Raw genomic sequence first — 22734 nt, 5'->3', positions numbered from 1 at the left:
TTTTACCGTACTTAAAGAATTGCTTATAAAGTATCGTTGAACCTTATCCTGGTGTGGTGTCCGTCTGTGGGGGGGAAGTTACTTGTCTGTACGATCGCTGGAGACGGCTCTCCCCGGAGACCTCTCCCCTTATCCTCGGCCGACCCTCCCGGTCCGTCTAACAAATACCAATTGGTGAGCGCAATGTGGTGCCATTTTAAAAAACTACTTGCCAGAGGAACATTACCAGAAAAATGGTTAAAAAAAATATTGCAGCATATGATGCTTCCACTTTAATTGATTCATGGTTTTAGTTTCCAAGTACTAAAGTGGTCTGAGGAGTTGAAATGTTTTTTTTCTTGAAACATTAATCTGTAGACTTTTCTTTTGACATACGTATTTGAGTTTTTTATTCTTTTTTTGCACAGCTTAACATCGCAAGTCTGTTCCAGTCCCTAGATGTGGTTTCGATGCAGCCCACCTCCCTGACTCTGATGTACCCGCTGGCACCATTGTCTAACGGCAGCATACCCATTCTGTACTTGGAGCCAATGGAGATTTCCACCTTTCGCATCCGTTTTGGCTAATTTTGCTAAAAACCAAAGGGACTGATCTCACTCTGAAGCATTGAATGTGTGAGGATTCCTCAGTGAGCTCATGTGTTTTAACTCCTATGAACTCTTAGCAAACAGCAAGCAGTGCTTTCAGAGAAAGAACAATGAAGAAGTGGCCTCTAACTTAACTCTGGGAGATCTCTTCCAAACTCTGATTTTTAACAACTTTGAACGGAGCTCTGCAAATTAATTTATATACTGTGTTGGTTCATGAATATGTTTATTTATTTATTTTATATCCTATTTGAATTGAATCACTATCAAACAGATTTCCGATTTGACTTGCTCGTTCTTACTGAAGACTGCTTCTATCATCACCCCATTGGGGATATGCAAAGGTCGACTTTATGGGAAGGATTTTAGTTAATTCTTTCAGATGAAGAGATCGGAATTTCATAAAAATGGATCAGGAGCTGGAAGCTGTGGCTGCAATGTTTTCATGTTATCTTGTCATCAACCCTCTGCCATTTCAATGTATGCAGCTACAAATCCTGCAACGAGTCTTAGTTAGTGAAATTCAGGAGAGTTGCAGTAATTACGATATTACCAGCAGTGCGCAGGTCAATGCTTGCACTACATGGCTCCTATATTGACCATGCTAATTCGATTAGTTTGTCTTTCAAGATCTTAGAGAAATTTGCGTCATTGGGGTGTGAAATGCTGTGAAACCCTTACAAATCAGTGTTGTTGGTGGGCTAATCCCCACTTGTACAAACTCTCATCCATACCATTTTGATTTTGCATGTGTTTCTTGTCATCCTTACCTCTGTTGGTGTGCTCCTCTAAACATGGTGGTCCATCAGCAACTACAGTACCCGAAGTTGTGTACTATTTCTACAGATACCGTCTTCTTCGATTCAAACTGGACTGTTTAGTGTAACAATAGGACAAAAAGTGCAGTTTTATATTTCAAATCGTATCTTTTTTGTACAATTGTGTGGTTGATTTTTATGACAACAGTAGTTAAGTATATTCGCAATGCAAGGCACTCCCTTCTCCTGCCAAAATTCCCTTTGATGTTGTAGCCCCATTTCTTTTGCAGTATTGACATTAGGACAGCTTAGGAAATACAGTGTTATTGTTCACAACATACACATACATCTACTGTGATTTCTGATAGGATACACATTGACTACTAATCAAATTTATACCTGAAGCCAATGGAGCTCATTCATGAACATTCACCATTGATGACTGTATCTGTGCATTTCTTATCCAGAATATCACCTCATGCATCCAGACTGAGAAATTCAGTGGTAGGATGGTATTGCAATGCTGATGTATCGAATGTTTCACTGTTTCCATACATGAGGATGTTTCTTGACTCATTGTTTGGTTTCACTAATACAAGCTGTATACCGTTTGGTACCAGTGGATCCTATGATGCTTTTTTGTATAGTTTGTGCACACGATGCACAAACGCACTTCATCATTGCTTGCATAGAATTCCACGGAGTCACAGGATGGTCAAATTCCACGAGGACCTTCACACAAGTTGAGAGAGTCGCACTTTAGGGAAACCATAATTGCTCTATTTTGCCCCTGATAAATTCCTGGTCACTTTTTGGTGCATTTTTAATATAGTGTGTATATCTTACAGTTGTGATTTATTTCGCAATTGATCCATAAGATACCAGAGCAGTAAAACGGTTGTCAAATGTTGTTAATGATGTTATTGTACTGCATCATGCTCAGTGCTGTTTCTTGACCACAAATTTGGACTCTACTTTTCAGCTTCACCATAGAGGCAGGGGGTGCTCTATAAATGAGTGAACTCTTGTTCACGGAGTGTGTCACAGTGCATTTGGTCCTGGCTAGAGGTGGATTATTGAATAGTGCAAAACTAAGTTCTATCAAGAAAAGGTAGGGGACTTCACAACATGTCTCCCAACAGATAAACTATATTCCCATAGGTGCTGGAACTGCATCCCTTTATTACAGTACCCACCGTTCCTTCCCGCCCCCATATTGTGGATTTGACTCCATAACAGGAGGCTGAGCTGTAAATAAGGTAGATAACTGTAGCGGGAGAAGTAATACAGGTTCTATGAACATTTACAGATTTTTCCTGTACTCCACGTTTGTCACTTATCTGTATATGATTGTATTCCTTTCTAAGGACTGAATGCTATCATCCTACTCAATCAAAATCATAATGTAATAGGGCAGGATCAGTGGAGATCTTGTCGGCAGTAAACACAGCCCTTTGTTGACAGTTGTTAATGATTGTCAGTCTACCTGTTCCCCATGTAATTATCATTCTGGGCTACGCCAGTCTTTGGCCGATTATCATTTTAACCAATTGTCAGCTCAGAGTGGATTTATTAAATATGATGGCCACTCTTATTGCGTGCTACAACACTGTCCACCTAGAATAATACGTTTGTTGGGAAAAACACTGCCGAAGGGAGTGGTAAGTCATACACTGGTTTCAAATAATTTGTATCTGAACATTTTGTAAAAAAAAATATAAAAATAAAAAATAAAGAAAATTTTGAAAGTGATTTTCTCTGACGGACTCATTTTTAAATGCATACCAGTTGCTTCAATTCTGAACATAGATGTTTTAATCATCTGGCCAGATGTTACATTAAAGTTTAAAACTCTATATTTTTCTAAAACTCTTTATCTGTATTGTGTTACATTATATTAAATCTGATATGTGGCGCACAAATGGAAATGTATCAGTCGCACGAAGAGTATAAAAGACAGTAAGGGAAAAGGCTGCAAAGACTGAAGAGACCAAAATATATTTGTTGGTTGGGTTAAGTGTAACTAACCAGAAGAGTAAACCGCTATGTCAACGGAAAAAACAGACTAGCCGTAACTTTATCAGATATTGCATTAATTGTTTCTGACTAATGTATTTGAAGTGGGAGGGAGCATAAGGGAACAGAAAACAAGTTCAATAAAAGCATGCAGTCAAATAGCCTGAGATATGCCCATCATTTACTAGATGTATTTGGCAAATCCAGTCTGATTTTGAGCATATTCAAAATATCTATGTAATGAATCGACTGTACTTAACATGTGTTTTAGTGGAGAAATATTAGCTCTTAATTCTGAATTTCTAATTTAATTTTATTATTCAAAGGGTGGCAGTGTAGAGATGTTGATAAGACAAGATTTCAGTAATGTGATAATATTCTGAAAAGAGTAAAGGTGTTTGAAATTCTCCTTTGCTGTATAATAATAATCAGTATTCGTTGTAGAAAACATTTAGCAACAAGCACACTATATGAAAAACAATTGTGGACAATCGATAATGCATTATTCATACGATGTTCCAACACACCCTAATCAGTGGGTGTTACAGTATTTTATTTAGAAAGTCAACCAAATTGCTTCCACGATGATTAATGTTTTTATTGTGCTACCTGGTTTTCACTGATTGCATGTACAGGCAGCAGCCATAAGGGCTGTAGGGATATATTCTCCAGTGTATATGGCTGGGACCCCTCACACTTTGGTCATGAATCTCATAGCTGTGGGTCCAATGTCAGGGGTGTAAGAACAGCAGCAATTTGTTTCACCCATATTTGCTACAAATAGTAGCATTTATTTTGTCAAGCTCTTCAACTTCTGTACAGACCTTAATATGACATCTGACATTCACATCCAGGTCAGACATTCACATCAGGTTGAGGGGAATCCAAAGAGACTGAGATACACAAATGTAAAATGTAAGTGGACTAGAATCGTGAGCAAGATATTAAGTAAATTAGACTGAACGTTGATTGATTATATGAAACTTTGGCATAGATGCATCAAGCGAAATTGCGATTGCAATAGCTGCGAAACAGCATTTGCGATAGCGAAATCACCTTCGGCAATGCATGAAGTGGAAAAGCAATATTTTGCGAAATCGCAAAACAAAGAATCTCTAAACCCATAGAAACCCCCACTGCGATTACTTAATACCAAATCGCCACATAATCTGCGAATTTCATTCCGAATTCGCAAACAAATCGCTACCCGCATGCATCAAAACTCGCAAATAGCGAAAACACAATGTTTTGCTATTTACGAGTCGCAATTTAAGGAGAAGCCAAACCAGGTGGTAACCATGAAGTCAAAGTGGCAAAAAAATAAAATAAATCTGAAATCACAAACAGGTGTTGGCTAAATCAAACACACTTAAGGAGACGCATGAGGAGCATGAGGAAAGTCACAATGGCAGGTCTCTACATCGTGGCAAGGCGGCTGAGGCTACAGCACAGAACAGACGCAGGATCCATGAATGAATCTTCCGGCTGCGGATTACACTACTGGGCCACACTGAAGATGAGATCTTCTCCAAATACAGGCTCAATGGGGCTATAATCCTGAAGCTCATCAGAGACCTAGAGCTCTTGATGCAGCACCCAACACGGAGGACCAATGTCATGCCCACCCATGTCCAGGTCCTGTGCTGCCTGCACCTCCTGGCCTCCGGAAGCTTCCAGGGGATAGTCGCATTTGCAGGGGGTGTATCCCAGAGTACACTTTCACACTGCCTACAGAGCTTCCTGGACACTATGCTGAGCCAGATCCATCACCACATCACCTTCCCAACAACCCAACAGCACTTAATGCAAACCAAATAGGACTTCTATCAAACGGCCCATTTCCCCCATGTAATTGGCTGCATTGACTGCATACACATCTGTCCACCCGCAGAGACCGAATGCATGTACCGGAACCGCAAGTCATATCACTCCCTCAACATTCAGGTGGTCTGCAATTCGAAAACCATCATCACAGACATTGTGGCACAATACCCAGGGAGCACGCATAATTCATTTATCTTCAGGCACAGCGGCATACACACCCGCTTGGTCAGGGGTAAATTTGGTGAGGGACATCTCCTAGGTAAGTACACATGCCCACAAACAGAATGTTAAGACCATGTTGCCGCGCATAACAGGCACAGACCCTCCGCTCCTCCCTTCAGGTGACGGCGCCTACGCCCTCCATGAATACCTCTTCACCCCATACCTCAACCCAGCAACACCACAGGAACGGAGGTACAATGGTGTGCATATACACAACAGAAATGTGATAGAGTGAACATTTGGCATGTTAAAGAGCAGATTCCGCATCCTCCACAAGACTGGTGGGGCCCTCAAATACCGGCCCGAGATCTGCTGCTGCATCGTTGCCATGTGCGCCATGCTGCACAATATTGCCACCAAGCGGAGGATACCTGTTGAGGTGTCTGGTAGTGAGTCGGAGGGGGGTGACCTGCCACCTGCACATGTGCATCATGCACACGGGGAGAATCCTGCTGAAGGTCACAGGCGCCGCGCGCACAGCACACAGAACTATTTCTAGTGCATCCATACCCCTTACACAACACTGCACTCATGCAAGCCACAATGATTGACATGAGGAAGATTTGTTTTAAAAAATAAAGCTCTTGCCTAATTCACAAGGTCTCGATGTGCTTTCATCAGCAATAAATTGGGGTACTGTTTTCAGAAATCCAAGCTCATTTCACCTGAGCTGGCGTCCATGGTTACCTCTCCACTGCACTGCTGGAAATGTTAAGTTACTAGCGCCTCCTGCCGGACGCACCCTGTCGCCTCTCACCCTCCACGTTAGGCAGGTCATGTCGGGATGCAGTGTTGGCCCGGGCACTGCGCCGCCTTTCTGTTTGCACTGGCACAGACAGGCTACTGAGGCTAGATGTCCCTTCACTGGCATCATCCCCCCCCCTGGCATTGCTGTGGCCTGCCGCCTGTTGGTGCTCCACAGCGTTGGTGACCTGCTCCAGGGCCCTTGCAATGTCAGACCAGCATTGGACCATCTGGATTTGCATGGCCAATGATCTGCGCGAGAGCTGGGAAGTGGCGTTCCCAATCAGCCATATAGCGCTGAACCACCTCGCCTGCTAATTAGCTGCTTGTATCATTGTGCCGTCGCTGTGTTGCTTGACTGCCATTTCATTTTGTGTTTTCTGCACATTTTGCATTACTTTGGCTGCTTGCTCCGTTTAGCGCTGCCGGCCATTTTTTTGTTGATATTGTTGTTGTGTCGCCCTGCCCGAGTCTCCACCCCGCTCCCGCCTTCCCAGCTGACCCTCCCTCCCACTAATACTATCAGGCCCGCGTTGTGAAGATCGCGCTGTGACTGTCCTGTTTACCACAGACACGGTCGCTCCTCCACGCTGCTCCCCGACCTGCCTCCCCACACAGCCTGGTATTGTTGCACTCCTCAGCTGCTTGAACTCATCGCTGCTATTTATTAATTTAACTCTCATTGCAGGACCGCTTTAATTGAACACATCGCTGCTATTTATGTATTTAACTCGCATTGCAGGACCGCTTTAATTGAATACATCGCTGCTATTTATGTATTTAACTCGCATTGCAGGACCGCTTCAATTGAATACATTGCTGCTATTTATTAATTTAACTCTCATTGCAGGACCGCTTTAATTGAGCACATCGCTGCTATTTATGTATTTAACTCGCATTGCAGGACCGCTTTAATTGAATACATCGCTGTTATTTATTTATTTTACTCACATAGCAGGATCGTTTTAATTTCTGTGCCATATAGCGTTGAACCACCTCGCCTGCTAATTAGCTGCTTGTATCATTGTGCCGTCGCTGTGTTGCCTTGACTGCCATTTCATTTTGTGTTTTCTGCACATTTTGCATTACTTTGGCTGATTGCTCCGTTTCGCGCTGCCGGCCATTTTGTTGTTGATATTGTTGTTGTGTCGCCCTGCCCGAGTCTCCACCCCGCTCCCGCCTTCCCAGCTGACCCTCCCTCCCACTAATACTATCAGGCCCGCGTTGTGAAGATCGCGCTGTGACCGTCCTGTTTACCACAGACGCGGTCGCTCCTCCACGCTGCTCCCCGACCTGCCTCCCCTCACAGCCTGGTATGTTGCACTCCTCAGCTGCTTGAATACATCGCTGCTATTTATGTATTTAACTCGCATTGCAGGACCGCTTTAATTGAATACATCGCTACTATTTATGTATTTAACTCGCATTGTAGGACCGCTTTAGTTGAATACATCGCTGTTTATTCATTTTACTCACATAGCAGGATCGTTTTAATTTCTGTGCCATATAGCGCTGAACCACCTCGCCTGCTAATTAGCTGCTTGTATCATTGTGCCGTCGCTGTGTTGCCTTGACTGCCATTTCATTTTGTGTTTTCTGCACATTTTGCATTACTTTGGCTGCTTGCTCCGTTTCGCGCTGCCAGCCATTTTGTTGTTGATATTGTTGTTGTGTCGCCCTGCCCAAGACTCCACCCCGCTCCCGCCTTCCCAGCTGACCCTCCCTCGCCCCTCCCCTTCCACTATCCACATATGACAGATGCAAATGCGCGCAGCGTTCACGCGCAGCGGTCGCGCCGAAAGTGCGCCAAAGGTAATCCCGTCTACGCCCGTCCGCGCCTGGACCGCGCCCGGCGCCAGACCCCCTGGTCCCTGCCGCTCCCAACCCTCCAGATTCACATATGATGCCGCTACTCTCCTCGCCCTCAACCCCGGACGTACACCTTTATGCTGCGAAGCTACTCCAGGACGTACTCACGGCCCATTCGCCTGCCTCTCCTGCAAGTTCAACTGCTTCAGGACCCTCACCAAACCCACTTCCTCCACACACAGATCCGACACTAACCACCGGAAGTGCATCTTGCTTAACACCCGCTCGGTCCATAGACACGCTACTGAACTCTGGGACCTACTCGACACTGCGTCACCGGACATCGCTTTCCTCACAGAAACATGGATGAACACCTTTTCCGCACCCGACATCGCCATAGCCATACCGGACGCTTACAAGATTATCCGAAAAGACCGCATCAATCAAACAGGAGGAGGCATCGCCATCATCCATAGGAACACCATCAAAATCACGACCAGCTCCGACGATAATCTTGCAACCGCCGAACATCTCCACTTCCAGATCCACACCGACCCCAGGACCACACTTAGAGGCACCCTCATCTACAGGCCTCCAGGTACCCGCACTCGATTCAGCGATGACATCACGGATTTCGTCAGCCCACATGCCCTCGCCTCCGAGAACTACATTCTTTTAGGAGACCTCAATTACCACCTGGAAAACAAACACGACAGCAACACCACCACCCTTCTGGACAACCTGGCCAACCTCTGACTCAAACAACTCGTTGACACCCCCACCCACACAGCCGGACACACTGAGGTAATAGAAATTTTTAGGTAGTCAGCGTGACCCCCACTCGCACCCTATCCATGTACCCGTGTCCCATGTATGTCATGTAATTCCCTTCCCGTGTCCGCCATGATAATGCAAATGCATTTCCGTCTAATGTTAGCATGTCAGTTAGTGAGCCCTTCATGTATAAAGTACCAATTCCGCATTAGGGCCCACGTTTCCAATGCATTTACATGGTGCACTTTTAAATAACGCGAAGCACACGTTTTCCACGTTTTTCTGGCTCAGTCGAGCCAGGCCCTTAATTGAGGCTCCGAGCCTCTTCTGTCTCTGAAAGCTACAGTTTAGGTATGCATCCCTGACCTCTACCTTACTTCCTGCCCAGCGAGCGGTGCCCGGCTCGGCCTGGCCTGCCTGCCAAGACGGTATTTTGCCTACAGTTATCTGCTCAGCCTCCGCAAAAACACATTCCAGTCTAGTGAAATAGGTAAACATATTCCTGCCTGTAGAGCAAAGGGCCCGGTCTTCCTGTCTCCTTGCAAGTGATTTACCGAACCCGTTACCATGGTAGGCCCATGGCCCCCGCGCATTGCACCAAGACACGTATGCACCCACTAGCATTCAGTATTGAAAGGCCTCTGCGCGAGAGACCTTTTACTTCAGACAACACATCCTCCAAACATAAGATACCAGATATGCTATAGGTGCAGGTCGTTCTGACATCCCAGACACCAAGACTCCTCTACTAGTGCTAAAAGTCAAGCCCCCAGCTCTCCCCAGTTACACGTCAATACCACGTCATGCTCAGTTGCGCACGCACCCATGTTAAAGGTTTCTGCTGACCCTGCAGAATCTCTCTATGCATCCACCCACCTATGACACTTCTGTGACGTTTCCAGCACACACCTCCGTGTACGCCCCTGTACACGCCCTCTTTTACGCCCATGTGTTCTTATCACTCTCTTTTTCACTTGTTACGCCTACTGTATTCATTTCAATTATACTGTTTTACTATATATAATGTGTGATGTTAATAAAATGTTGAATATCCCTTCCTGAACCTTAGTGGTGATGGAACCTGATGTCCAGTGTCTCGAGCCACTTAATTAAAGCCCGTATGACTCGGATATCACGGACTCTGCCTCATTTTATTGAGCTATCCTTAATGTCATTTAATTTATAGAAAAATAGTCCCGGTAATTTTATTTACCACAACACGCTCGACCCTATCTTCACCTCCAGCAAGCACATCTCCTTCGATCGCACCACAGCTCTCCACTGGACGGATCACAGCTGTGTTCACTTCAGCTACAAAACCACCCTGACCCACAACCGTCCACAACCTATTCCTCGGAGAAACTGGAACAAAATCACCTCCGACCAACTCCTCTCATCACTCAACCAAAACCCTCCCACCCTCTCAATGGACCCAAACCAAGCGGCCACCAATCTCAGGCAATGGATTACCCACAGTGCTGACGAATTAGCACCCCTGAAAAAGCACCAGATGAAATCAGCCAGCAAAAAGGCCCCCTGGTTCAATGATGAACTTAAAAAATCCAAGAAGCTATGCCGCACCCTGGAGAAGATATGGAGAAAAAACCCAACCTCCGACAACATGGCCTCCCTCAAGACAGCCACCCGCAAACACCACCAACTGATTCGATCCACCAAGAAATCAGCATTCAAGGATCGTTTCAACAACACTCACAACAGCAAGGAACTCTTCAACATCGTCAAAGAATTCACCAACCCCACCGCAGCATCTAACGACATCACCCCCTCCCAAGACCTCTGCGATGCGTTATCCTCCTTCTTCTACAACAAAATTGCCGACATCCACAACCGCTTCGAAAATACTCCCAGCGATCAACCCTCCCCACCCCCCTCAGATCCTACTCCGACAACTAACAACCTCAGCGCCTGGAACCCAATCACCACTGTAGACACCACTCGCCTTATGAACTCAATCCACTCTGGCTCGCCTACCGACCCCTGCCCACACCACATCTTCAACAAAGCCGACTCCATAACGCACCCCATCTCCGTGATGTCATCAACTGCTCATTCAACTCTGCCACCTTTCCAGAAAGCTTGAAACACGCCGAACTCAGCTCCCTTCTGAAGAAACCCACAGCAGACCCCTCTGAACTTAAAAACTACCGACCCATATCCCTCCTCCCATTCCCGGCCAAAGTCATCAAGAAAGCCGTCAACAGCCAGCTCGCCACCTTCCTCGAATCAAACAACTCCCTTGATCCAACTCAATCCGGGTTTCGAGCCAAACACAGCACCGAAACCGCCCTCATTGCAGCGACCGACGACATCCGAACACTCCTGGACAACGGAGCAACAGTGGCCCTCATCCTACTCGACCTATCCGCCGCTTTCGACACAGTCTGCCACAGCACCCTTATACATCGCCTCAACAACATCGGCATACAAGGAAAAGCCTTGGACTGGATCATCTCATTCCTCGCTGGGAGAACGCAAAGAGTCTGACTTCCCCCATTCTGCTCAGAGGCCACCGAAGTCATCTGCGGCGTACCTCAAGGATCATCACTCAGTCCCACCCTCTTCAACGTCTACATGAGTCCTCTCGCCTCCATCGCGCGCCAACACAACCTCAACATCATCTCCTACGCCGACGACACCCAGTTAATCCTTTCCCTCACCAAAGACCCCAACACCGCCAAAACCAATCTTCATGAAGGCATGAAAGAAGTAGCCGAATGGATGAAACTTAGCCGCCTAAAACTCAACTCAGACAAAACAGAGGTACTCATCCTAGGATCTTCCCCCTCAGCTTGGGACGACTCTTGGTGGCCTTCCGCTCTGGGCACAGCACCCACACCCACAGACCATGCACGTAATCTTGGCTTCATCCTAGACTCCTCTCTCTCGATGTCCAGACAAGTCAACGCAGTCTCGTCCTCCTGCTTCAACGTACTTCGCATTCTCAAAAAGATCTGTCACCCACGCACTGGTCACGAGTCGACTGGATTATGGCAACACACTATACGCCGGAATTCCAGCCAAATTACAGAAAAAGCTCCAGCGCATCCAAAACGCGTCAGCGAGACTCATATTAGACATCCCTCGCCAAGATCACATCACCGGACATTTGAAAGACCTCCACTGGCTTCCCGTCAACAAAAGAATTACTTTCCGCCTTCTCACCCACGCACACAAGGCCCTCTACAATCTAGGACCCGAATGCCTCAACACTCAACTGTCCTTCTACAAACCCACCCGCCAACTAAGATCGTCCAATCATGCCCTCGCCGCAGTCCCGCGCATCCGGAAGTCCACCATGGGGGGCAGATCCTTCTCCTTCCTGGCTGCCAAGACCTGGAACTCACTCCCCACCCACATCCGCCTTACTCAGAACCACATCTCCTTCAGAAAGGAACTTAAAACCTGGCTATTCGACAAATAACGAACCCTTCCCTAGCGCCTTGAGACCCTCCGGGTGAGTAGTGCGCTATACAAATGACCGAACTTGAACTTGAACTTAGGCTGACAGCTGTGTGAGCCGCTGCCTGTGGCGTCTGCGGGTGATATCCTACTGCGCTACCATCATCTGGTTGCTCTCCTTCACCGCAGTGGTCAGTTCCTGCACTCTCTCTGTGAGGAAACTAATGTTGTGTGCTGTTTTATATAGCTGCATTGCTGCCATGTGCTGCGCCTGTTTACGGGGCACAGCAAGCATCTGAGCCTCAATGCCCAGGCCCACATTGTGTGCTTGTTGCTCCATGTCTGCTGTGGTGGGCACGGAGCGCTGCTGCCTTAACCTGCTGCTGGCGTGGGCCCGCACACTTGGTGTGCGTTGTGTCTGCCTCCTGGGTGGGGGTGGGGGTGGGGTCTGCTCTACTGCCATACGCGCCGAGAGATGAGGTTGTGCTCCACCTGTAGCTGCAGGCGTGGCCTTGGGTCTTTTTGCAGGTGCAGGTGCAGGCTGGCTCTCCCACTCCGTCTCTTCAGGTGTCTCCACAATGTGGAGTATCTCACTGTCAGACGTGTCAGCATCCGCAGCACCTGCGATGTGGATGAGTGCATGATTAATGATATGATTCAGGCACCTGGGGTGTAGCAACATGCATGCAGGCTCGCTATTGCTTGATGTCTGCATTCCCTATCTGAAAGAAACAGGTTAGTATTAGATTCCTTACCTTAGAATATCCCTAGGCGTCAGACTGGATCCGGAAAATTTTGCGTAGCAGTACCCCTGCGCGTCGGTAGGCGTCGTCTGCGGCTCCGCGTCAGTCATCGGCGTCGTTGGCGCCGGGATGACGTTGTCTGAGTACTTAGACGCCGCCCTCGTGCGTTGACATCAGTTCTTCTCTTTCCTGCGCCAGCAAGAGCAGGTCCGGAGAAAGTGGTACCCTTTAGTCACTTTTTGACTAAGATTTTTCGATCCTTTTTGGATCCGTTTTGAGTCATACGACTCCATCAGTGCCGGTAGGGATGCCCGGGTTCAAGCCCTGTGCCGACTGCAACCGACTGATGTCGGTTACCGACCCCCATCGCCGGTGCCTACATTGCCTGGGGCCTAACCATGATGACAAGTCGTGCCCCGACTGTCGGGCCTTGACTTCGAAGGCTAGGCGTGAGCGGTCCCGTAAACGCCTCGAGCTCCGGCAGTCGGCCCCGCGCCGTTCGAGGTCCAGGTCCAGGTCCGGAAGGAGGTCGCGGGGCCGGAGTCATCACAGCTCAGCGAGTCGACACCACTCGTCGGGCTCCAAGTCTTCAGGTGAGAGGCACAAGAAGTCGAAGAGGCGAAATCGCTCTTCTGACTCCCCCTCGACGCTCGTGCGATGCGGCCGGTGGTTCAGGTGACACCGCCCACGCGGCTCCGCCGGAGCCGCAGACGTCGCGGCCTGCTCCATACCCGCCGGTCCCTGGGCATAATGCGACGCCGGAGGAGATCGAAGCCTTCCTCAGAGCCATGAGATCGCGCTCTCCTCAGTCGGGTTCCGCAGCGCCTTCGGGCCAAGCGGCCCGACTGGGAGCCCAAGCGGCCCAGGTGCTTCGGCCCCGCCGCCGTCGGGTGCTTCGGCCCCGGCACCGTCGGCGACTTCGGTCCCGGCGCCGCAAGGTCCCGCTGGATCCGGTTCCGGGTCGCCGCTGGTCGACCTTATGACCCCGCCGGCGTCGGCCCCTAGGGTGTCATCCCCGGCGTCGTCCCCGCACGACACGGTCCCTGGTCCACCCCTCGGTCCGGATCCAGCATCGGAGCGGCGTCGCTCGACACGGCATTCGGCGCCGTCCGAAGAGGAATTCTTAGATGATCTGGGTCCATCCTTTACCCCTGAATTTCAGGACATGGACGACGAGGGAGACTGGGGGGGTGTCTGAGGACCCTCTGGCACGTGAGTGCCAGTCATTTCAGGACTGGACACAGGAACTAGGGGAAACCAGTGGCCTGGATACCTCCCCAGACACTGGTTTTTCTCCCCTCCTACCGTGGCTATGGAGGAGGGGGCTGCTTATAGTGTGGTGCTGACGAGGGTGGCCAAGGCCTTGGCTCTTGAGCTCCCCGTTGCAAAGGTGAGGTCTAACATCCTCACAGAGGTCCTTAAACGGCAGGTAAGCTCCCCAGAGCCTCTACTGCTGTTTAATGAGGCTCTCACGGATGTCCGGTTGGGCAACTGGTCCAGGCCCGCTACAGGTCCACCTGTATATAGGAACGTCGCTAGGCGCCACCGCCCTGCTCCGGGCGACCCTAGTTTCTTGTCCACCCACCCCACCCGAGAGCCTGGTTATCACAGCCGCTACTTCACAATCCGCATTCCCGACTGCACCACCAGATCGGGAATCCAAGAGGTATGAACAATTCGGCAAGATGTTCTCCTCCCTTAGTTTGGGATTGCGGTCGGTCAATACCGCGTGCCTCTTGGGCCGTTACACCCACTCTCTGTGGGATACCGTAGCGGAAGAACTGCCTAAGTGCCCGGAGGGAGCCCGGGTGAAGCTCGCTCAAGCCCTCGCGGAGGGAAGAGACGCAGCGCGGTATTCAATACGATGTGGACTGGATACCATGGACTCGCTGGGAAGAGCGATTTCCACATCTGTGGTGGTTCACCAACTTCTCGGCCGTTCTCCAGAACACTCTTATGGACATGCCGTTCAATGGCAGCCACCTCTTCGGTGGCAAGGCAAATAGTGCGCTGGAACGCTTTAAGGACTCCAGGGCTAAGGCCAAGTCCTTGGGCCTGTCAGCCCCGCGCTAGCAATCTTCTGCCCAGCGGTCTTTTCGTGGCCACGGAAGGGGCGCCCCCACACGTCCTGCCAGCCATTGGCCACAGACTAACATTCAGCGCAGCGGCAGAAGTGGTTACCATCGCGGAGGTAACAGGGGACAACGGCGCGGCCAGTCCACGTCTACCCCCGCCCATTTGACGCCAGTGGGGGCAGGTTTCGCCATCACCTCCTCCACTGGCGCACCATCACATTGGACATGTGGGTGCTGCAAATCGTCCGTAGGGGCTACTCCCTCCCCTTCGAGGCGACCCCTCCAGCCATGCCACTGCTGTACCACCGCGTGTCGGTGGATCACTTGCAACTTCTGCAAGAGGAAGTTACGGCCCTCTTGGGCAAGGGGGCCATCGAGCGCGTTCCTGGGCCAGAAGTAGGGTGTGGTTGTTACTCCCACTACTTTCTGGTTCCCAAGAAGGGCAAGGGGGGCCTACGCCCTATCTTGGACCTGCGGAACGCCAACGGCTTCCTCCGGAAGGAGAAGTTCAAGATGCTGACACTGGCTCAGGTCTTAGCTGCCTTGGACCTAGGAGACTGGATGGTAGCTTTGGACTTGCAGGACGCTTATTTTCGCATCCCTGTCCTGCCGGCACACCGGCGCTACCTGCGGTTCACGGTAGGCCACAAGCACTTTCAGTTTACCGTGCTCCCCTTTGGCCTTACCAGCGCCCATGGGTGTTCACGAAAGTGATGGCGGTGGTCGCAGCTCATCTGCGCAGGTTAGGGGTTTCAGTCGTCCCCTACCTCGACGACTGGTTGTTGAAGGCGGGCTCGCCCCAGGCAGTTGTCAACCACCTCCAGACTACGGCCAACCTCCTGCACCTGCTGGGGTTCTCCATCAATGTGCCAAAGTCGCACCTTTTGACCCTCTCAGAAGCTCCTCCTTATCGGAGCGGTTCTAGACTCGGCTCATTTTCGGGTTTATCCTCCCAAACAGCTGGTTCGGGATATTCAGGCTCTGATTCCGATCTTTCAGCCGTTATCCCGAGTCTCGGTCAGGTTGATGCTGCGGCTTCTGGGGTTGATGGCCTCCTGCATCCTTTTGGTGCATCACGCCAGGTGGCGAATGCGGGCTCTGCAGTGGGACCTGAAGTTTCAGTGGGCCCAGCATCAGGGCAACTTGTCCGGCCATGTCTTGATCTCGGAGGGCACTGCAAGACAGTTGCAGTGGTGGCTCGCGGACCGCGATTGGGTCAGCAGCAGATCCCTCTCCCTACCCCTCCCTACCCCAACCGGAGCACGTAGTTGTGACGGACGCATCCCTCAAGGGCTGGGGGGAGGCCACATGGGAGAGGCGGAGATCAGAGGCCTCTGGTCTCCGGCTGAGTCCCAGCTCCACATCAACCTTCTGGAGCTGCGGGCGATCCGAATTGCACTGAAGGCATTCCTCCCCTCTGTCTGGGGAATGTAGTGCAGGGGTTCATGGACAACACCACTGCCATGTGGTACTCCAGCAAACAGGGCGGGTTGGGGTCGTGGACCCTATGCCAGGAGGCTCTGCACCTCTGGCAGTGGCTGGAACATCAGGGCATGACCCTTGTGGTTCAACACCTGGCAGGTTCCCTGAACGCCAGGGCGGACAAACTCAGCCGTCGGTGCATGATGGATCACGAATGGTGTCTGAACTAGGACGTGGCGCAAGGTCTCTTTCAGCAGTGGGGAGAGCCTTGGTTAGATCTATTCGCCACAGAAGAGAACGCGCAATGGCATCAGTTCTGCACATTGGAATTTCCAAGGTGGCACTCGCTCTGAGACGCTTTTCGTCGCGAGTCGAGTTGCGATCTGTTGTACGCCTTTCCACCTATACCACTTCTGCCCAGAGTGCTGAAGAAGATCAGGCACGACCGGGCCCAAGTCATCCTTGTGGCTCCGGACTGCGCACGAAGATACTGGTATCCCGAGCTACTCAGCATGTCAGTCTATCCCCCGATTCGTCTGCCTCTTCAGGAGGACCTTCTGTCGCAGCAGCAGGAGACGGTCCTCCACCCGAACCTGTCCAGTCTCCACCTCCATGCGTGGAGATTGAGCGGCGACAGTTGAGGCCATTTGACTTGCCTCCTGAAGTCTGTGATGTTATTCTAGCAGCCAGGCGTCCCTGCACAAAATCGGTATACCCCTGCCAGTGGAACAAATTTGGGGCATGGTGCACAGCAAAGGCTGTGGATACACTCTCTGCCCCTCTTTCTGAGGTTCTCCTCTTTCTTCTTCCTCTTGCCCAGCAGGGCTCTGCTCTGGGCACTATCAAGGGCTACCTCTCTGCCATTTCCGCCTTCTTAAGGCTTCCTGATCAGTCCTCTTTGTTAGAGTCCCCGGTTGTAAATAGGTTCTTGAAGGGCATCACTCATATGTTCCCCCCTGTTCCTTTCGTGAGCCCTCAGTGGGACTTGAACCTTGTTCTGACTTATCTGATGTGCGCTTCCTTCGAGCCACTTCATAACTGTCCTTTTCGTCTTCTTACCCTTAAGACTGCATTCCTGGTTGCCATCAACTCTGCCAGGAGGGTGAGTGAGCTCCAGGCCCTGTCTTCACAACCCCCTTTTTTTTCTGTCCATCCGGACAAAGTTGTGTTGCGGACGCGACCCTCTTTCCTGCCCAAGGTAGTCACAGCCTTCCACATCGGGCAGTCCATCACCTTGCCCACCTTCTTTCCGCCTCTGCATCCCTCGAAAGAGGAAGAGAGGCTCCACCGTCTGGACCCAAAACGTGCGCTCTCATACTATCTGGATCGCACACGCCAGTTCCGGGTGGATGACCAGCTCTTTGTTGATTACGTGGGCGCTAAGAAAGGTCGGGCGGTGCACAAACAAACCATTTCTCGATGGGTCGTCTTGTGCATCAAGGCTTGTTATTCTCTGGCTAAAAAGGAGCCTCCTGTGTGGCTGCGTGCCCATTCCACTCGGGCCACAGCGGCTAGTACTGCCCTGAGTCGGGGAGTCCCCTTGGAGGACATATGTCCGGCAGCTACATGGGCCTCGCTGCACACGTTCGCATGACACTACTGCCTGGACAGCAAAGTCTGGAGAGATGGCTTTTTTGGCCGTTCCGTTCTCCAGGGCTTTCTGGTGTGATTATTGGTTCGCAGACCCACCACCGGGGTTGGTATTGCTGGGGTATCTATTCTAAGGTAAGGAATCTAATACTAACCTGTTTCTTTCAGATGCACAAGTTACCTTCAGTAACGATATATCTGTAAGAAACAGTAGTAGGTATTAGATTCCTCACCTCCCCACACATCCTCCCCGTTCTGGGAACCGATATCTAGGGTAAACCACCTGGATGCTGCACATATTTCTCTGCTGTGCTGGGCCATAATGTTAGTGGGTGTGGTCCTGACGAGCTCAGCTCGTCATGAGCATCGAAGGGGTTAAGGTCATCCCCTTTCAGGGCCCTAGTTTCATGGCACCAGTGTTAGTTTTTATAATGGCTCTGCATTTCTGGCGCGGAAAAGCTGTGTATAAGAACTGACGTCAGCGCGCGAGGGCGACGTCTAAGTACTCCGACGACGTCATCCCGAAAATTTTCCGGATCCAGTCTGATGCCTGGGGATATTCTAAGGTAAGGAATCTACTACTAACTACTGTTTCTTACAGATATATCGTTACCGAAGGTAAGTAACATGTGCGACTGGCTTTAGGGTTCTGTGTTACTTGACTAATCTGGCTGTGTGTGGCTATCAGGGCACATTTACACACTACAGGTTCCACAATGCATTTGGGCGTTTGTGAGGAACAGGGACTGGAATACTGTGGTTTCAAATATGGATTGCACTGGGGGCATGGCATTGTTAGGGTATGGGGTCGCAGTAGCATGGCTCTTACCTTGAGATTGGTGTATGGCGCGAGAGGTATCCAGTTGAGCGACGCCCACGCAGGCTTCAGGGTGATTGGTGTCCTCCACTAGGTCCTCCATGGGTGTGTTTTTAGGGACTGTGGGGTGTCCCCCTCCCGTGGACCTTGTCTCCCCCAGTCTCTCTGCTATCCTCTCCTTGGCACGGCCTCTGAGGTCGTACCACCTCTTCTTTAAGTCATCGATGGACCGGTGCACGACTCCCACCGCGTTCATCTTGGCCTTGATGCGCACCCAGATGCCCCTCTTGGTAGCCTCCGGCACCTTCCGGGACAGCTTCCCAAACAGTTGGTCGTGGTCCCTGCTCACTCCTTCTATCAGGTACTCCAGTTCTTTTTCACAAAATTTTATTTTTGTTTATCACTTGGTCCTTGTGAGAAGTTGGCCTTATATATGATGTTTCCAATTCTAGAACCACCTTGTATCAGTCCAAACAATCCCTTATGGTGTCTGGTTGTAAATCAACCTTATTGGACAAGCTATCCTAGGGGTAGCATGGACTAAGCAGCCTAAAGGCTTAACTTAAGAGGTCGTGTTAAGAGAGCTGTTTTACCACATACAATCCTGTAATATCAAATGAAAGGACATTATGTGAATATGTGAATATGTGTTTATTTCTAAAATAATCCCCAGTACTCTTTATGAGCAAAGGGGCACAAGCGTTAAATCAAAAGCACAGTATAACATACAAAGTTGCACAATTATGGATGAGGGCGGGTGGCCACTCAAACCATATATTAAGAAAGTGGTATGGCGCGGAGATGAACAATCTCTACTGTCTTTTCAGAGCTGGTTGAACAGCCAAAATCCCTATCTAAAGTTTACCTTAGAGTATAGTAGAACTGAACTTCCATTCCTTGACCTCTTAATCTTCCCTCAAGAAGGTCACCTAGCCAGTTCCCTATACCGCAAACCCATGGCACGCAATTCTTTGTTGAGATTTGACAGCCACCACCCACGTTCCCTTCGAGAGAACCTCCCATTTGGTCAGTTCCTGAGGGTCCGGAGGAATTGCTCGGAGACTTCAGATTTTCATTCTCAAGCAAAAGATCTTTCAACCAAATTAAAAACTCGCCGTTACCCTGGCTTTTTAGTCAGCAAATCTTTAAAACGAGCTGCGAACAACCATCGTGAGGAACTTTTGGAACCTCCAGTTGAAAAACCACCTCTTAACAGAATGGTGTGCGTTACTACCTTCAACACCTCCTCTTCTAAGATCCAGAAAATAATTAGACAGAAATGGAAAATTCTTAACAGCTCTGGTGAGAACATCCCTTTGCCACTGTTTTCGTTCAAGAGAGGTACAAATTTGAGGGACGAGTTGGTCCACACCAGACCTCGACACATCATGGCAGATTCCACATACACTTTATGGAATCTCCCTCCTGTACAAGGACATCACCCGTGCGGGAATTGCTTGGTGTGCCCACAAACAAAAAAGATCCTATCAGTTGACATAGGTACTACCCGACCTTGGCTGCTAAAACGCCATACGAACTGCAACAGTGAGAAAGTCATTTATCTGATCACCTGCCCATGTGGCTTGAGATATATAGGAATGACAACGAGAAAAATCAAACTACGCATACAAGAGCATAAGAGCACCATCAGGCGCAATAAGCAAGCGACCCGGCTCACTTCTCATTTTCTCACTGAGAAACATCATGCAGATGATTTAGAATGGTTAGTCTTGGAACAACCATATATACCTGTACATGTCACTGATATCTCACTGTTCCTACTAAGAAAAGAACAGAGGTGGGTGTTCAAACTGAAAAGTGACATAGAAGGACTTAATGACGACATCCCGTGGTTGCAGTTATAAATCCTTCCCGATATCCAAGATGTTGGACTATCTGACCAGTATATACTATCTGACTAGCACACACGACCATAGGCCTAGAGATCATCTTCAAATCGGATTGGGTGGCCCCCTGACATATGTATATTGCTGGGTTTACCATCTGTCCATCTCTATGGAGGTTTTTTCTCTTGCCAGGTAACATGCTGGACTATGAATCATGCAATGTCTCTACCTCACAGTGCGGACATTATGCTTTTCCCACATGACTGTCTAAGCGTTACGTCATGGTTTTATAGAAAAGACACTGCTAGCCTATTAATATTTGTGATCACCTAGCTTTGTTTTAGAGAACACAACACCACCTCATGCTTTCAAAGAAACTTAGTTGTGCTGTCTCTAGGATGGTCCCCTGACATATGTATTTTGCTGGGTTCACCATCTGTCTATTTCCAGGTAGACCTCTGGCTTGCCAGGAGACATGCTGGCCTGTGAATTATGTAATGTCTCTACCTCACAGTGCGGACATTGTGCTTTTCCAACATGGTTATCTATGCAGTATGTCATGGTTTTATAAATAGGACACTGCTAATCTATCAATATTTGTGAATACCTTGCTTCATTTCATATAACATAATACCACCTCTGGCCTTTAAAGAAACTTAGGTGTGTTGTCTTTAAGGATGTGACAAATCACGCTAATATAGTAGTCCCGAGAGTTTAACACACAAGGACTCCCTTTCAAATAAGTAAAGTATCAGCTGTGTACGGAGTAACCTTGCATCTCGTGCCTGATTAAAGCACGCGTAAAACTTCTCACTGTCTGTGAGGCTCGAAATATAATGGTAAACATACACGGTGGTTTCATTTCCGTTTCCGGTTTTTGACCAACCTATCAGCTTCTCCGGTACCATAAACAGAGGCCTCTAAAGCCGCCCGCGAGCTTGCGGAGTAACTACAACTTCCGGTTTTGAGCGAAGCTTCATATAAGCGAGAACGTCTCTGTGGTATCTCCCTCTTCTGCCTCCCCCGGCGGCTCTGCGTGTGATGGTGCTGCTCGCGGTGACATCACTTAGAATGTCACCGCGACCAGCGTTCCAAGGCGAGCGCCGGGGACACTCTGAGGCGACAGCAGTTCGAGAGGCTGTGGCTGAGGTCACGGAAGTTTGTACCTTGAAATAAACGGTTCTTTTCAATTCACCACCCTGAGTTCTGGTCGTCCTTGGTGAATTCTACACTGGCGACGAGGGTTAAAGCCTGTGACCTCAACACGCCCAGAAGAATACGGCCGCCGGAAGAAAATCGGAACGGCAGCAGCTGACTCGAGTAAACACAGCCGGCCGACTGAGAAGTAGACGAGTCACCTTGTAACTGACTGCAACGCTAAGGGCTGACAGATGTAAGGAGCAGCTCAACAAGGGGACGCGTCGTCGACTTGAAGGAAGGCAGAGGAATCGTAGGTGCCTGGGGACGAACGTGCAAAGTCTCCTCCTAACTGACACCCTGGAGGTGAGGTACTGCTGTTTGTGTCCCAGCGCGCTGACCCCAGACCTTCCGCCCACGTTGTGTGTGGCGAACCTTGACATTGACAGCTAACAAGGTGAGGAAACCTTCCGGTTCTTGTCGGCCCCTGCCAGCGGCCAATTATAGCGCCACCGGAGCTGTGACTCTAAGCGAGAGCCAGGCGCTTAGTTCCCAGCCCTGCATTTGAGACTTTCACCGCGCGCTCCTCTTATCAACAACAGGGCAGCGTTGCGTGTTGTCGCCACAGCGGCGAGTAAAGCCTGGCCTCCCTTGATGTATCCTCCCTGCTCAGAGCCCCTGCGATAAGGGTGTGTGGCAATTGGCGTCCAGATAAGGGAAGTTCACACAGGGCAGCGCAAGGAGTGAGAAGTAGAGGAGCTGAAGTGCTCTCCTGAAGCAAAGCGTTTTGGGCTGTTGTTTGACGTGAATTTGCCAGCGCTGCGAGGAAGTGGAAGGCGTTTAGGCTGCTGCAAAGAACGTGTGTGGAACACCCAGAGGCCTCTGGGAGTGCGACGTGGAAGGAGAAAGGAGCTTACAAGCGCAGCAGGACAGCGTTTCTATGTCAGAA

At 49.6% G+C, this 22734-nt stretch overlaps 1 protein-coding gene across 3 annotated transcripts in view; it reads left to right on the top strand.

The window, feature by feature from the left end:
- The window catches only part of MAN2A2 (mannosidase alpha class 2A member 2), a 668437-nt gene extending 665340 nt beyond the window's left edge, over positions 1–3097 (top strand). For all 3 annotated transcript variants that reach the window (XM_086958183.1, XM_086958182.1, XM_086958181.1), the window contains one exon: positions 408–3097. In XM_086958183.1, coding sequence (XP_086814309.1) covers positions 408–566 — 159 coding nt within the window. In that variant the 3' untranslated portion in view covers positions 567–3097. The remainder of the gene's footprint in view (positions 1–407) is intronic.
- The last annotated feature ends 19637 nt before the right edge of the window (positions 3098–22734 follow it).

This window comes from Lissotriton vulgaris, chromosome 2_1 (genome assembly GCF_964263255.1).
Source record: "Lissotriton vulgaris chromosome 2_1, aLisVul1.2, whole genome shotgun sequence".
Taxonomy (NCBI): Eukaryota; Metazoa; Chordata; class Amphibia; order Caudata; family Salamandridae; genus Lissotriton; species Lissotriton vulgaris.
This window is presented reverse-complemented; position numbering and strand designations above follow the sequence as displayed.